This window comes from Equus caballus, chromosome 2 (assembly GCF_041296265.1).
Source record: "Equus caballus isolate H_3958 breed thoroughbred chromosome 2, TB-T2T, whole genome shotgun sequence".
Lineage (NCBI taxonomy): Eukaryota > Metazoa > Chordata > Mammalia > Perissodactyla > Equidae > Equus > Equus caballus.
Genome location: NC_091685.1, coordinates 124866163 through 124881949, shown reverse-complemented (window position 1 = coordinate 124881949; position 15787 = coordinate 124866163). Strand labels below are relative to the sequence as shown.

The 15787-nt window shown below is 41.5% G+C and overlaps 1 protein-coding gene across 16 annotated transcripts in view; it reads left to right on the top strand.

Annotated features, from left to right (window-relative positions):
* NPNT (nephronectin) overlaps positions 1 to 15787 on the top strand; it is an 87386-nt gene that overhangs the window by 15075 nt on the left and 56524 nt on the right. For 9 of the 16 annotated variants that reach the window (XM_070261625.1, XM_070261626.1, XM_070261621.1 and 6 more), the window contains one exon: positions 3502 to 3552. The exons of the other annotated variants lie outside the window; for them this stretch is intronic. In XM_070261625.1, coding sequence (XP_070117726.1) covers positions 3502 to 3552 — 51 coding nt within the window. The remainder of the gene's footprint in view (positions 1 to 3501; positions 3553 to 15787) is intronic. 16 annotated transcript variants of the gene reach the window in all.

The window sequence follows — 15787 nt, the reverse complement described above, 5'->3', positions numbered from 1 at the left end:
CAAGTTTTGTAGATATTATTGACTTACTCTGAAATTTTAGGAAATACGTCATCCCAGTTTAAATTTATGCTAATGTACCCAACGAAGAAACAATTGGAAATTTCTAGATTTATGTTTGCTTTGCCAAAGTGTTATTTTTCAAAAATCTTTAGCATTATTTTCATAAATCAGAGTTCTCAAATTCAGCTTCTATGAAAAATCCCTATATGATCAAATGTGTGTGTTGCCAAATTTATAGGAACTAACTCTGCAGATAGACTTTCCAAATATAAGTTTTGTGCCACCCAAAATATTTTTCTAAAACGTTTGGTCCTTCCTAATTTATTTCAGTGTTAAGCTTTTGTAGGCACTTGGTAATTATCCACCAAATCTTTGCATGCAAACAAATAGCAAAGCCGTTGACCGTTAGAGAAACGCAAAAGGCAGCTCGTGCTTAGTTGCATTTTTTAATGTACACAAGTGTTTAGAGTTGATTTTATATAGTATATATTTACTATGGTAGTGGTTTCTACTGGATAAATTATCCCAAGTTCCTGTGATTGCATAAATAATTTGTGGTGTTTCATGTAGACAATGGTGGTTTCAAGGTCCTTTGTCCCTTGGATTGAATTTTAAAATCATTGATGAATGAAAAGATTCATTGTATCGTGGTGTCTATGGCCAAGAATTAAGATGTTCCCATGTATAGTTTCATTTCCTAACTAAGGCAGAACTGTTTTTTGAGACAAATTTGGGGAAGAAAATATGAAATCATGAAGTCATTCGTAGCTTTGCTAAATGTTCTGTCCTCTGCTCTTACACTGGGGTCTGATGCGTTCTCCAGCTTTGACACGTGTAAAGGAGAGCACTGAAGGTCGGGGCCCTCCGGATTCTTGCTCAGAATGCTGTTCGTGGGGTGTGCTGTCCTGGATGCTGGGGTTGTAAAAGAACAGAGTTGGGTAGCTGTCTGTAAATAGAGTTTGCCAGGCGAATATCAACCTTTTTGACGATGAGAAATACAGCATGAAATAAACGTGGGGTATTGAGAACTTCTTAAAGTTATGACTTGTCCTAACTGAAGATGAGGGATGAGAAGGAGAAGTGGAATGTCAGGGAGGACCTCTCCTTTCATGCACGTACCTGCCATCGTCACCTGTAAGGGGGCGCATGTGTCACGCTCTGCTCTTTGCTTGAGGGGCTGTGTGACTCCTGTCTGCGTCCTGTGGAAACTGCGTCAGCCATCTTCGCCTGAAACATTTTAGTTCCTCTTCAGAGGTTAGGCTTGGCCTAACATTTGGGCTTTTTATAGTCCTGTACAGTCACTCAAACTCTACGCCAGAAGACAGGGATCCCTGTAGAAATTACTGGGCTCAGCTCCTTGGGGGACACCCCCCTCCTTTTCCTTAACGCTGTCCGAAGCCCAGGACTGGCTCCACGTCTGTAAACCTGTGTTCAGCAGGCAAGAAAAAGTGGTTCCTGAACCCTTGAGCTTCTCTGGTTAGCGTTAGTCACCATTTCATAGAATCATCAGAGTGCTGACCATGGTTGACCGGGCCCTGCATCGCTGAGAGCCGGCAGACGAACTGAGGCAGTGTTCTCGGGCGGTCTCAGGAGAGACTCCTGGAGTCGGAGACCGCAGCTGAGTGGCCCCGCTGGCAGGGTTGCATGTATTTCCTACTGCGGCTGTTTCATGACGGCTGTAGGGAAACAGATCATCAGGAGAAAATGGGACAAATTTCCTGTATTATATGCTTCTGATGAGTCCTGTTTCAGGCTTCTCGCAGTGGGGTTCACACCACAGAAATGCATGCAGGGTGTTTATTTTTGGTGACTTTCACAAAAATTGTGGTGATGGTTGCCTATGAAAATTTCCTTATGCTTCAGGAGAGAGTAGACCCCAGAAACTTCCTGGAAGTAATCTATTCCAGGCTTAACATTTCTTTGATTTAAAATACAGTTATGTGGAGTTTTAAAATGTAAATTTTTAAATATGGGAAATAGGCTGAAATTTTATGCTAGGAATCTTATTTAATAGGCATAGGTATTGGTAGCATAAAATTTACTAAATCACTGTGTGTCAAGGCTGATTTATAAGTAGGAAAAATGTGACCCAACTTTAAAATATGGTAAGATGGAAATAAACTGCACAGAACTGCTTGGCTGCTTGATACTAATACAACTGGTTAGAAAATAATCACGTTTGCTATTCTTTATTGAGTTGTTTTACCTTTGTTTAAAACCATTTAATATATTTTTCTCAGTAAATTAGACGTTTCAAAATTGGCAGTTCAACAGTGTTAAAGAAACGGTATCCTTTTATATCTTTTCCTTCTCATGCACGACCACGGTCATAAACAGTTTCCCTTAATATGTGTTCTAGAATATAATTTGCACTTTATGCTTTGATTTATTTTCAGCTTTTTGCTTACATTGTACGTGATATATTTCATTACCCTATTTTAAGAAATGTGTCAGCATCAAGATATGGTGAGTTCTTTTAAGGTTAACAGCCACAATAAAAACAAAACACTAATTTGTTGTAAATCTAACCAATGCGAAAATAATCTCTAACAAGCAAATGTAACGTGTGCCTTTAAACATACAGAGCAATCACTCTGGATCAATAGTTAAATTATTACACTAGTTGAATCATTTTGGACTTAGAATTTTTTCTTCTAATATTACCCAAAAGAAGGCTCCATTCACCGGATTTTAAATTCTACAAATAAATACACAAATTGAAAGTTAAAGTGAAAATTTTATGCTTGAAAGAGAGAAGGCATTAGTCCAAGGGAGAAGTGATAAATCCTCGTTCTCTTGCCTCCAGGACCGCTAGGCTGGTCGAACCCTGAGCGTTAGTAGTAGTGGTTCAAGTTTCTTCCATTTTCTTCAATTAAACTGGGTTATTTATATATCTTCAAGTGGAATGGCTGAGCTTTCACGGTAATTCTTGTTGCCATTGACAACCGAAGCAGCCATGCAAGAAGAGAGTGCTGTGGAAGGAAAGGAAAAAAACCTTAGTATTTCCTCCCAGAGCTGAAGAGAAGGGAGCACACAGCATGTAAGACACAGGTAAGTGAAGATTATCAACTGGAAAACTACCAGCCTTGGTTCTTCATTGATCAAAAGCTTTAATTTTTTTCAGATATTTTGTCCAACACTCATTTAAATAAAAGGATACTGTCTCTTGGAACCAAAAATTAATATTCTGAAAATGAAAAATTTTGGATGGGAAGGTACAGTGTCACAAAATGGTTGAAATAGTTTAGAATTTGGACTGTGAAAGAATAGCACAACTTCAATTATTGGTTAATATTTTTGTTACAAAATGTTTTTTAATGACAAAATGGTGACTAAAATATTACTATTTTAAACATGTCCTAGATTTTTTTGTTGTTTCAGAAAAGCACTGAAAGTTGAATGTGTAAGTCTCCGGGAATGTAACAAGTTGATAAATGCCCCAGTCCAGCTCCTTGCAGAGAAAAGATCTGGAATTTCTTTTTTTGGACATTTGTTTTGCAGCTTTCTACGTCTTAAGGCAGAGAATAGCAAGGATAAGGTGCCAGCTCAAAGGTTAGAGGATCATATTTCTTGCAATAATTTTGGCTAATCTGTGTCTTGAAAGGCATAACTTCTAAATAATAACTTCACAAAGTTATCAATAAAACTTAACATTAGCTGTGTTTTTCAGTTACTCTTTTTTTGGGAAAACTGTATTCCATAGAGATGTGTTTATTCTGTTCGTAATTACAATAAGTTAATTTTATTTCAGTTATCACGTTAAACTTTTCCTTTTCAGTTTATAATTCCTTTCTCCTATTTTATGAATCTAATAAATTGACCTCCATTCTAACCTAAAGGACAGTTTATATTTTTAAAACTTAAAGAAGCAAATAAAAAAACAAAGTCTACAAATGAAAGTACTAACACCAGCCTATCATTAACCTGAGGGAATTGTGTCTCATATTCATTAATTCTCCATGGGAAAATTCAGGTAAGAAGTATTTTTATTGTGTAGAATACATAAGATGTTATAATAGCACGTATGAGTACTCATGCTGTTGTTTTGGTACATAAAGGAGTCCTTGTTTAAAATATCTTTGGAAGTGAATAGTGTCACTTCATAGATCACCCTTATGAAACTTCAGTGGAAAATTTTGGTGAAATATATGAAATTCCATTTAATGGAATTGGTGCCAAGAAGACAACACACTTTAAACTAATAGATGAAAGATACTATCACATCATAAAAAATGTTTTTAAGGGAAGATTTTAATAAAAACATTTGGGAACAAAATGGATAGGGCTAGAAATAAAAGTTAAGGAATTTCTTTGTTTAGGGAGCCTTAAAAAATCTACTGTCAGTCACAAGATTAACTAGCAGAGCCATGGCTGAGGTTAGGGAGGCACTGCCAATGAAAGAGTAGGATGTGGGCTTTGTCACCAACAGATCTGGGTTCAGGACCTGTTCCTGTGACTTACCATCTCTGAGATACCAGATGTTTTATTTAACTTTTCTGAGCCCAATTTCCTAATCTTTAAACCTACTTTGCAAGATTGTTGCTGGCCATAAGTAGTGTGCCTTGTGACAAATGTTAGCTTTTATTGCTGTGGGGTCAATATAGAGAAGACAAATAACTCTGGAAGGTGTTTTACTTGGGTCCGTCATAGTACCCATGGAATAGCATGTTTTTAAGTGCATTTTATTTCCCATGTCCATCTTTTGGAAGTAGTCAATTGGAAGTAGAAAATTTCTTAAATTATTCATTTCTAAGGTAAGAACTCTCATTGGATAGCCATCTATGCTTCTGACTCATTCCTTTCCCACTTCTCTAAGAATATCCGTTTGCAAACCTCAGACTGGAGAACAGTTTCATTTACCTAACCAAGGAAAAGGAACTGGAAGGAACTGGAATTGTAGAATTACCTTCAGAGTTATTGTGATTTAACAAACAATTGAGAGCTTACTGGAGGCGAGGTGCTAAGTCAGGTGCTGGGGGAGATACAAAGATTAATAAAACATGGACTCTTGCTTGGGAGAGCTAATCGGGTAAGATGGTTGTCTCTTAGTCCTTCTAAAGTAGGAAAGGGTTAGTGATAAAGAGCTGAGGTTGTTCAGAGGAAGAATTGCTTCTTGCTGGAGGGGTCAGGAAGGTTGCACGGACTCACTGGTGTTTAGTTGGTTCATTCATTTCACAGATGTGTATTCAGTGCTATCTCCTGATTCTGGGCCAACCACTGCAGATACCGTATCAATAAGATGTAGCTATAGGCATTCCTGTCATTTACTGTCAGTGTTGAAGCCCCACAGACAATGACACTACTGGAGAAGGGGTGTGTTCTGATACACATGTGTTTCAAGGTAGGATACTATGAGAGCATATCTGGTGGGCAGGGGGCGCAGGAGGGGAGCATCGTAGCCCAGGAGTGATGGGCTGGTGGCTCAGCTAAATCCTGAGGGATTTGTAAGTCAAGTGAAGGGTGCCCTGGCCAGACAGAAAAATGCATTAAAACTTCAGAGCCAGAGTGCAGGGCACACTCCAGGAAGTGTAAGAACCTTAATCTGCCATTGGGTCTATGTTTGAAGGGCCTCTGACGAGAGATGCTGTGGGAGGAGTAGGAATGGGCTGACTCGTGGAAGGCCATTGATGTCATCTTAAATAGATTAGCTTTATCCCAACGTTGTAGAGGAACACTGAAAGGATTTTAAGCAGGGAAGTTGCACGATTGAATTTATATTTTGGAGGTTATAAGCTGGTGCTAAAGGGTCGGATCTAGCATACAAGTGAATTTGGTTCACTCACAGAGTGTCCTAGCATTCTTTGAAATAGTTGCCAGTGATTCATAGGAAACGTGAACATCAGGCTTTGTTGAAAATCAGGATCTCTGCATTGCCGCAGGGAACCCATGGGCTGGAGCTGCACGCAGCTGCCCCGTGGAAAGAGCATGTGGTCCATGTACCACGGGGCTCCCTTCCTCAGGGCGAGAGCTGGGACCTGTAGGCACTTAAGGTTCTGAGGCCAATTTCTGAACGTTTCCTGATTGGCAATTTAGAAAATAGCTATCTGAGGCTCAGGATTAGAGGCTCTTACACTAAACCTGGTGAGAAATTAGGTTTTACCTTCAGTGGTGGTGGGAACAGGGAGATGGATAGATATGGAAAGAGGCTGAAAGAAGGGATGAGAGGCCTGCAGCACCAGGACCACGGTGGGAGCCCGGGCTTGCAGGCAGGCGCTGCCGGTACAAACAGTTCTTGGGAAACTTGCCTAACCTTTCTGGCAATAGCTTCTTTTTTGGTAAAATGTAGGTAAGAGCCCTGCCTCATGGGATTTTTAGAGGATCAAACAAGCGCATACTTACAAAGCTCTTCGCTCATCCTTGGCTCGTGGTTACTTCACATTCAGTAAATGGTGGCTGGTGATGGTGATGGTTGTGAGGAATGAGAAAGATAGCAAGGATGACACCCAGGCTTCTAGCGTGTTCCTCGGGGAGCTAGAGAACACTGGGGCAGGTGCAGATGGTGACTTCAGTGTGGCGCGTGCTGTGTGTGAAGTGCCCGTGAGACTTTGAAGTGGAGATGAGTGATGTGTGGTTGGATTCCGAGGTCTAGAGTTCAGGGCGAGATCGGAGGGGGCACAGGCTGTGAATGGACCATCTCTCCACCACTGTCCCACTCAAACCTTCCTTCCCCTCCGTCAACTTCAGTCGGCATTGATAATCATCACAACTACCTCCACAGAGGATCAACTTTAAACAGCACATGAACAATGTGGGGGAGTAAAATACTGTTACATGTCGGCTGAAATGTTATCTGATAGTTTTAAATTCTTGAAAAAAATTCTTTCCAGTTCACCATTTGGCCTTTAGTTGAAAGAAACGAATAATTCAACATTTGTTTATATCAAGGGCTGGGAAAAATCACACTGTACAAACGTTATATCTTTTTCCCCCTTGTGGTTGGCTTTTTCTGTTTTACATCAATATCACTCCTAATTCTAAGCAGATATACAACTGAAAATGAATCATTGTTAGGAATGAATGATCACACTCATTTCTGGAGTTCATGTTCTTTCTTAACTCAATGTACTAAAACCAGTCCTGCCTCAAGGCCAGCTCACATGCCGCCTCCCCCTTCTGCCCTCCTGGCTTTAGCATGGGGAATTCCCCTCTCCTTTCTCTACGCTTAGTTATAGCGCTTGCCCAGAGCCTACCTCCTGTTGCCCCGCAGGGTGGCTACTTGTGTGTCTGTATCATTGGTCCTGCTAGACTGTTCGTCCTGTGGGGCTGGGCACTGTGTCTTACACGTCTCTATATCCAACAATCCAACAGTAGCTTCTGCAAAGCCCAGTCTAGTTCACTCCATGCGTTTTTGAAGGTGTAAGGACCAGGCACTTCTATATAAAAGGGATAAAAAGGATGAACAAGATGTAATCTTAATAAGCAGGTTGTGGTTTTCAGAAAAGACAATTTACTGGGAAGATGAATATATTTAATTTGTCTGCCTATCTTATGACCTTATTACATATCATAGATCTCAACTCTTGATTAAGGTTCCAAAAAGAAATCAGTTTACATGCTTGAAAATATAAAGTGTAATCTGATTGTGTCGTCCACTGCTTAGAGTCCACTGATTGCTCACAGCTACGGAGAGAATTGGACGTCTTTGAGATCAAGGCTCTTCAGGCTGACAACTGCCTTCCCTTCGAAGGACTGTTCTTTTGCTCTTGGACCCTGTCCCAGCGGGCTGCCTCGCATCTCCAGACCCTCTGCTGCTTCCTGCCGCTCTGGCTTTGCTTGTGCTGCTGATTCTGAATAAAAGGCCCTTCACCCATCTACGTGGTGAACTCCTGCTCATCCTTTAAGATTCAGCTCACATCTCCTCTTGTCACTCCTTTCCTGACATTTTTCCTAGTCCCACCTCTCTGCAGAGAAATTCCTTCTATATTCTCTTAACACCTTGTACACCTGTTTATGTTGTCACAGAAAACATGTCTGTGTTTGTCTTGAGACTACGCTATTTCATTGTAGGTACTGTGTTTTTAAAGAGCTCAGAGTCTAATGGGGGAGCTGGGTAAGAAAAGTAACTGTTTAACTCTGAGGACATAGTGTGAACATAAACAGTCTGCACAGAGGCTGTGAAGGCAGCAGGAGGGCCACAAATTCAGATGGAGAGGCTAAAGACAGGCTTGGAGATGGTGACGTTGAAGCTGAGTGTCGAAGGCTGTGTAGATGGTAGTCCAGCAGACGAGGGACTCTGAGAGGGCTTCTTTGGGGGTTTGCTATCGAATTGCTTAATCTTTTTAAACACTTTCGAGACCCAGGGGTCGAGTTCTGGAAAACCCTCTCCTTTTCCTGCTTTCGATTCTCTTGGGTTATGCAGACTTGCCCGGAGCATACGGGTCTTCCATGTGGAAGCGCAGGGGTGTGAGAGCGTGTGTTGTTTCCTGGGAACTGCAATGAGTTGGTGTATTTGTGGATGTCGTTGGAGATGAGGCTGGTGGGATGAGTAGGGGTCAGATCATGAAAGGTGGTGTCGAATGCCGTACTAAGAGTTTGAACTACTGTGATGAGCTCAGTAAACACGACGAGGCATCAATGAATGAGTAGGAGGAGGGTGGCATGGTGGAGCCGCAGGTCAGCAGGTCCCTCCAACAGCAGGCTGGGCCTGCATGGAAGGCCACAGAACTGGAGGCAGGAAGGCCATGGTGCCATCACTTGTTTAATCAATCCCTTATGAATGGACATTTAGGTTGTTTTCAAATTTCTGTTTAAGGTTCTTCATCACATAGATTTGGAACAGTTAATGAATTAATGTTTTCCTTTTTTTTAAAGAAAATACAGGAAGCCAAACTGACAAATGCCTCACATCCTGTAAGTCTATGCACAGTCACAAAATTGATTCCATTTTTTAAAGGGTTAGTATGTGGCTCAGCTCATTGTGTATCAGTGACTTTTAAACATAGGGATTTGGGCTGCTGGGAGGAGTGATGGTGCTTACATTAAAATTCCCTGGCCTTTTGTGAGGGTTGCTTAGTAAAACTGCTCAGAATTAGAGCATCGTCTTAGCTAAAACAAATATGATAATTTTCAACAGAAAGAAATACTTTAATATGTTTCATTATATGCTAATGAATTCTTATATTATGAAGTCAGATGTACATTTCCTTTTTTGAAAGAAATTTGTTAGCACTATTTCCTTTCCAAAACCTTTTCTGACTCTCTTAAGCCTATGTAATTGATCATTCCTCGCCTGTGTCCTTTACCTGCATCTGTCATTAAGATGTCTTTGCCTACTTCTGTCTCTCCTTACTGGACTTCCCTACCTGAGGATGAGGACTTGGCATCTTAGTGATTTTTGTATCCCCAGTTTTTCATGCAGGGTCTTAGACACTGGAGCTTCTCCTCTTTGCCATCCCTTATAATCCTCATTATCACCAGCATTTTAGGGGGCTCTTACTATCAGATGGTGGGTACTGCTCCAAGTTCTCTGTTTGAATTTTCTCATTTAACTCTCCCATCAGCCCTATGGATGAGTTCCACATGCACCATGTGGATTTACTATTTTTATTTTCTCCCCAAAACCCCAGTACATAGCTGTGTATCCTAGTTGTAAGTCGTTCTAGTTCTTCTATGTGGGATGCCAGCACAGCATGGGTTGCTCAGAAGTGTGTAGGTCCATGCCTGGGATCTGAACTGGCAAACGCCAGGCCACTGAAGCAGAGCATGCGAACTTAACCACTCAGCCACGAGGCCAGCCCCTGGGTTTACTATTTTTAAGTAAGAACTAGCAGTGCTAGCCCCTTTCTCTGGTTCAACCTCTGGTCTCCATTTTAGAGCAGAGGGAAGCTGGGGGTCTGTATAGGTCATGGCTTCCTGAGCTGGGACCCGAGCAGGCTAATCCAGCGTCTGTGCTCTCAAACCCTCTCTAGAGTGCGACGATGAGCCAACAGTGGTTTACAAGTTTAGTAAAAATATTTGTCAAGATATGCATATTACGCTACGTGTTTATAAATTTTTCCCATTTTTGTATTTAAAAATTTTCAAATCCACTGAGAAGTTGAAAGTATAGGAACAGTAAACACCTGTATACTCTTCATCTACAATTGTTAACATGTTATATGTTCTCTCGTTTATGTATTTTGCTGAACCATCTGACAGTAACTTGCAGACATAATGGTACTTCATACCTAAACATTTCAGCTGCATCTCCTGAGAACAAGGATGTTTACCTACAAATCACAGTATCATTATCACACTTAAGAAATTTAACATAGATACAATAAATATTATGTAAAGAGCAGTTCATATTTAGATTTCCCTAATTATCCCAATAATGACTTTTATGGATTTTTTTCTTTTTGATCCAGATCCAATCAAGGACCACATGTTGCATTTAGTGGACGTTCTTTTTGGGTCTCCTTTAATTTAGAACAGTTCTACCACTTTTTTTTTTTTTTTTCTTCTTGACAGTGGCATTTTTGAAGAGTCCAGGTCAATTGCTTGGTAGAATTTTCCACAGTCTGAGTTTGTCTGTGATTTCCTCAGCATCAGGTTCAGGCTAAACCTTTCTGCAGACACGTTCCACAGGTGATGCTGTGTAGGGATAGTCCCACTGCCCATGCCAGTTTGCTCCGTTATTGCTGATGCTGTTTGATCACTTGATTAAGGTTCTACTGGCCAGGTTTTTCCCCTGAAAGGCATCGTCTTCATTTTATAATTAGTGAGTGAGCTGTGGCGTGATACCTTGAAACTGTTTGAATATTCTGTTCCCCAACAGACTTTCAACCCCTGAAAGTTTTGCCATCTGTGGATAATTTTTGCTCAAATTATTTATTTCAATGGTGGTTGTAAAATTGTGTTTTTCAAATCCTGTCGTTCCTTCTGCATGTTTGCTGGCATTCTTCTATAAAGAGGAGCTCTGTCTGCTTCTGTTTGGGAATCACTTTGGACCCATGGATTCTTTCATTATTCAGTTGTTAGTTACTATCCTTATTCTTCTTAGTGCTCAATTATCCCAAATCCCAGCCAGCTCCTGTGTCCTTTTCACGTTTCTATCATTCTTTGAATATGTCCTTGTTTTTTGTCACAACAAAATATTCCAGCCTCCCTGCCCCAGCCCTGATTCCTTTTATTGTGGAATGGTATTTAGAAACAAAGATCTGGGTGCTAGGTATACTCATTGCTACTGTTACCCTACTTAAAAAAACACACACACATGCACACAAAACAAAAACTATTTCACACTTCCAAATAAATGCTAACATTTTTTATGGGTTCTTAAAGTCTCGTTTGGCATTAATCTGAATTCTACTCTTTTATCACAATGAAAACAGAAAGAAAAATTAAAATCCAAGCAATCTGAAGGCAACAACACTCTTCAGAAGAAGATTTTTAAGTGGAAAGGGATAGTGCTGAATTATGATCAATGAAAGTTGACTTGAGATACAAAGATGCAGGTGCAGGCGCTTATCTTCTTTGGGAATTAAAGGTTAAATAGAGATAATGTAGGTATTTGAGAAATGTATCTGAATTGAATGTTCCCAAAGACAAAAATAAAGTATCGTCAGACAACTGGGAAACAACGTTATAGAGACCAGAAACCCTTATCTATTTTAACTTCATGCTCTAAATTATCAATTGATTGGTCGACTTATTATTTGACTATAGTTCATAATTAGTTCAAGTTCTTAATAAAAATAATGTTAGATAAACTGTGAGAACAAAAAAAATCATAGAGATAGCAACACTTGAGAAGAGGGAACAACTGTATGCTTCATCAACAATTCAGAATCTGGGGTCTGTACAAAACAAGCAGCGGCATAGAGAGATTGTTTTATGTTGAAATATTCTGGCTGAGTTACTTTACTTTTCTTCACTTGTAGATTGTGTTCTTAACTGCAACTTTTCTTTCCTGGAAATGTAACTTAAATACCATTGACATTCTCTACCCCTGTCATCCGACCCTGCTCAGTGTGTTTACTATTATCTCACTCTCCTTCCTTCCAAAGCCACCGAAAATGCTGGGCTTTCTGGCCTTTTTCTGAACACAAGAAGGACTAGCCCACTGACCATGGAGTTGGGATCAGGATTTTTACTGAAATTGGGCAAATCACTTAACCTTCTGTGCTTTCCCTTGTCTGCTGGTAAAATGAGGGTAATGTCTGCCTCTCTCCTGCCTTATATGGATATTGTGAGGATAAATTTAATCAGTCACATAAATGACTTTGAGTTCTGTATTCATGAGAACATTTAATAGATAATATTTTATAGAGATAACAACGAGATGCTTTTATTTCAGCTTTTACTACAGCAGGAATTTAGTTGAAAATAGCATAAGTGACACTAGAATACGAGATGTAAGCAAGGCTGGAGAGTTTTCCTCTGGAGATCTTGGAATCTGTAGGATTCTTTCCTCTGGATTTTGTGGTACCTACTCAAGGCCCTTTCCAGTGGAGCCCTGCGGATGTCTGCCTCCATTCCTTCCGGGTCCCATTACCTCAGCCATGAGTTGTTTCCTGCTGCTTTTAGCAATTTCTCTCTTGGACCAAGGCCAATTGCTCTTTGGAAAAGATATTCCTCATCATCTGTTCCTGTTCCCTTCAGAGGAGTCTGTCCACATCTGAGTTCTGTGAAACTTGTTAGATGTAATGAGGGCTCTCTGAAATCTCTCAGTTTTGCATCAATTCATTCTTCTGCCTCCCCATGCACACTTCTATGTCACCTCTGTTCCTAAATTACAACCCCTGGAGGGCAGGGTCCTTTGTTCTGCCTGTAGCGGTGCCATTTCTGAATAGCAACATGAGGTAGATTGCAAAAATTGCAAATGATTCTGAGGACTCTAAAGACAAGCTTATTTACATTAAGAAAATCTTTCTCAGGGTACCAACAACAGCTGAAGTTGAGTTGTTTTCTCTTGTCACTTTCCAGAGCCACCATCTGCTTGGGCATCTCAGCATGTCCTTATTATTTTAAATGTTGGCACTTGATTCCCAGTGTGATTAGTTCACATAAGAAATATTATATAGAACTGATGTGGGAGTTTAATTTTCCCCTAACTTATTTGATAGCTCACTACTTATATCAATGTCAGGAAACATTGTCCAACGCTCAGAACCCTGGTTACCTCAGGCAGGATGCATCTTTGAGAGTGATGTTTTCAATTTCAGTCATACAGAAGAGGCTCGGACGTGGGGCATTCAAGAGCTGTGTTTGATCTGCGAGTTGAGACTTGCTTCTTTTCCTAGTTAAAGCAATGTTTTGGAGGTTATACTAAGGACGCTCTGGAGATTATGTTGCTGGAATGTTAGAGAGTAAATTTTGAGTGTGATTTGCCCATTTGGGCTTAATTCTGGCATCTGATTTTGGGGAGGAAAAATCTGTCATTCATTGACTGTCTGTGACCCTCACCTGACTTTTATTAACTGAGCTGCTAAACCATATGTGGATGCCCGAGGACAGTGGGCCATCAAGTATGCCTAGACTTCTTGTCCCTAATCCGCATGAAGGTCAGAGAAACAATGCTGCCTTTTGTGATTAACCTGTAGCAACAACAGAGATTATTTCCTACAAATCATGTCTTGTCTGTTTTTGATGTTTTTAGAAGACCACTCTAAAATGGACCACTAAAAAAGCCACTTATTCTTTTGTTTTTCCCTGACCTGCACGCAGAGCAGCTTGCAAAGGCTGGTGTGTGCTGGCCACTGAGAGCTCGCGTTGCAGTGGCGTAGGTTATCAAACGGTGAGTCGGTTTACACAGAAGTTGGGAATCATTTTTCTCTAGTCTCAAGATGGGTATGTATTTTCTAATCTAATTTTTTAGATATAGAAATGAGGTTCTTTAGATACTTCTATGAGTATGATATTGTAGGTATAAAATAAATTTGACAAGTTGTATTTCCTTACTAGGATTTACTCGCACCGTTTCTATCTTAAGTATGTATCCCGAGAAAACATTTGCCGGTTGGATAATAAACACAAATTCAGTCCAGATTCCGTAGCCTTGTGCTCAAGGAGAGTTAGTTAGGAATTGTTTTTGGCTGCAGGGAGCAGTGACATAAAGAGCAGTGCCCTAAATTGCTAAGATGGCAGTGAGGGTTAATACTATGACTTCTTGCTCTGCGTCTTTTCCGTTCTCAAGGTCCTCCTCCTGGTCACAAAGTGGCCCCTGTAGCTCAGCCACTTCTACATTCCAGGCAAGAAGACAGAGGAGAACATCCTAGTCAGCCCCCTTTTAAAGTAGCGTTCCAGAAGCCCCACCCAGTAACTTCTGTTTACATACAGCTGGCTGTGCTTATCTGCCAGGCAGGGTAGGGAATGTCGTTTTCCATTGCTAACTCATTCCCTATTCCCCTAAAAAGCCATTGTACTGTAAAGAAGAAGGAAAAAGAGATTTTGATAAGCACCCCACAGCTTCTGCCACCAGTGCCTTTCGTGACCTGCCCTGCCTGGCTTTGCATCTCATCTGCTGCTGTGGGCACGCAGCTCCGTCTCCAGCAGAACACGTGGCGCGCACTGAGCACCCCCTTGGTCGTCCTTCCCCGCCCTGCTGCATTCTGTATTTCTAAATGGCCTGTCTCCTGCGCCACTGTCTCTGCCTCTCGCCTCCAAGGCGCTGCTCCTGTCTCGTTTCCTCCAGGAGGCCTTCCCAGGACCGGCCCCTGCCCCTTCCTTCTTTCCTCTCATCTGTCTGTCACAGCCCTTGCTCGGTTTGGGCCAATGTAGTGTAGTTTCACAGTTAATTTTTCATATCCTCAGGGACTCTCTCCTCCTCCCCCGACTTGTCTAGTATCATAATTGTATATAATGTCTTCAATAGATGTTTATTGAGTCCTGTTGCAGACCTTATGCCAGCAAGATAACAGGAGAAAGTCCTTTTGTGCAACATTTTTCAAATGATTTTCTTTTTGTGAGAGAAAAAAATTGGTTCTATCAGCACATGCGCATCCACCATAATAGCTGTTGGCTGGCCTGTGCTAGGCGGCTGGCTCTTCAGTGAGTGGTCTCTTGGGTGGAAGTGCAGACAGCAGTGTGTTTGAAAAGACCGACTCTAAACGTGTCAGGAACAGGAACAGCCGGCCTCTTGGAATGCGTCGTTCGATGTGCCCGAGGTCAGGCACTCCCCCGAGAACAGACACAAGAAGGGGAGGGGACAGTAACGACTTCTCTTCCCATAAAACCCTGAAAGCCCATGGGTGGATGGTCACCAAGCTGATCTGGGGGTCAGAAGGCGGTCCGGCCGGGCGCTTGAGTTGCATAGTTCCGTACAGCGTCCTCTTCTAATAAACTTTTCCGTGGGGTGTTTTTTTTTTTAAGATTTTATTTTTCCGTTTTCTCCCCGTAGCCCCCGGGTACATAGTTGTGTATTCTTTTTTCTTTTTTTTAAAGATTTTATTTTTTCTTTTTCTCCCCTAAGCCGCTGGTACATAGTTGTGTATTTTTATTTGTGCGTCCTTCCAGTTGTGGTACGTGGGCCGTGGCCTCAGCATGGCCCAATGAGCGGTGCCATGTCCACGCCCAGGATTTGAACTGGCAAAACCCTGGGCCACCGAAGCGGAGCACGCAAACCTAACCACTCGGCCACGGGGCCGGCCCCATAGTTGTGATTCTTAGTTGTAAGTCCCTCTAGTTGTGGCATGTGGGACACCGCCTCAGCATGGCTTGATGAGTGGCGCCATGTCCGTGCCCAGGATTCGAACCGGCAAAACCCTGGGCTGCTGAAGCAGAGCAGGTGAACTTAACCACTTGGTCACAGGGCTGGCCCCAACTGTCCCGTGTTTTTAAGTGCTCCTTTCTAAACTACCTTTTCATG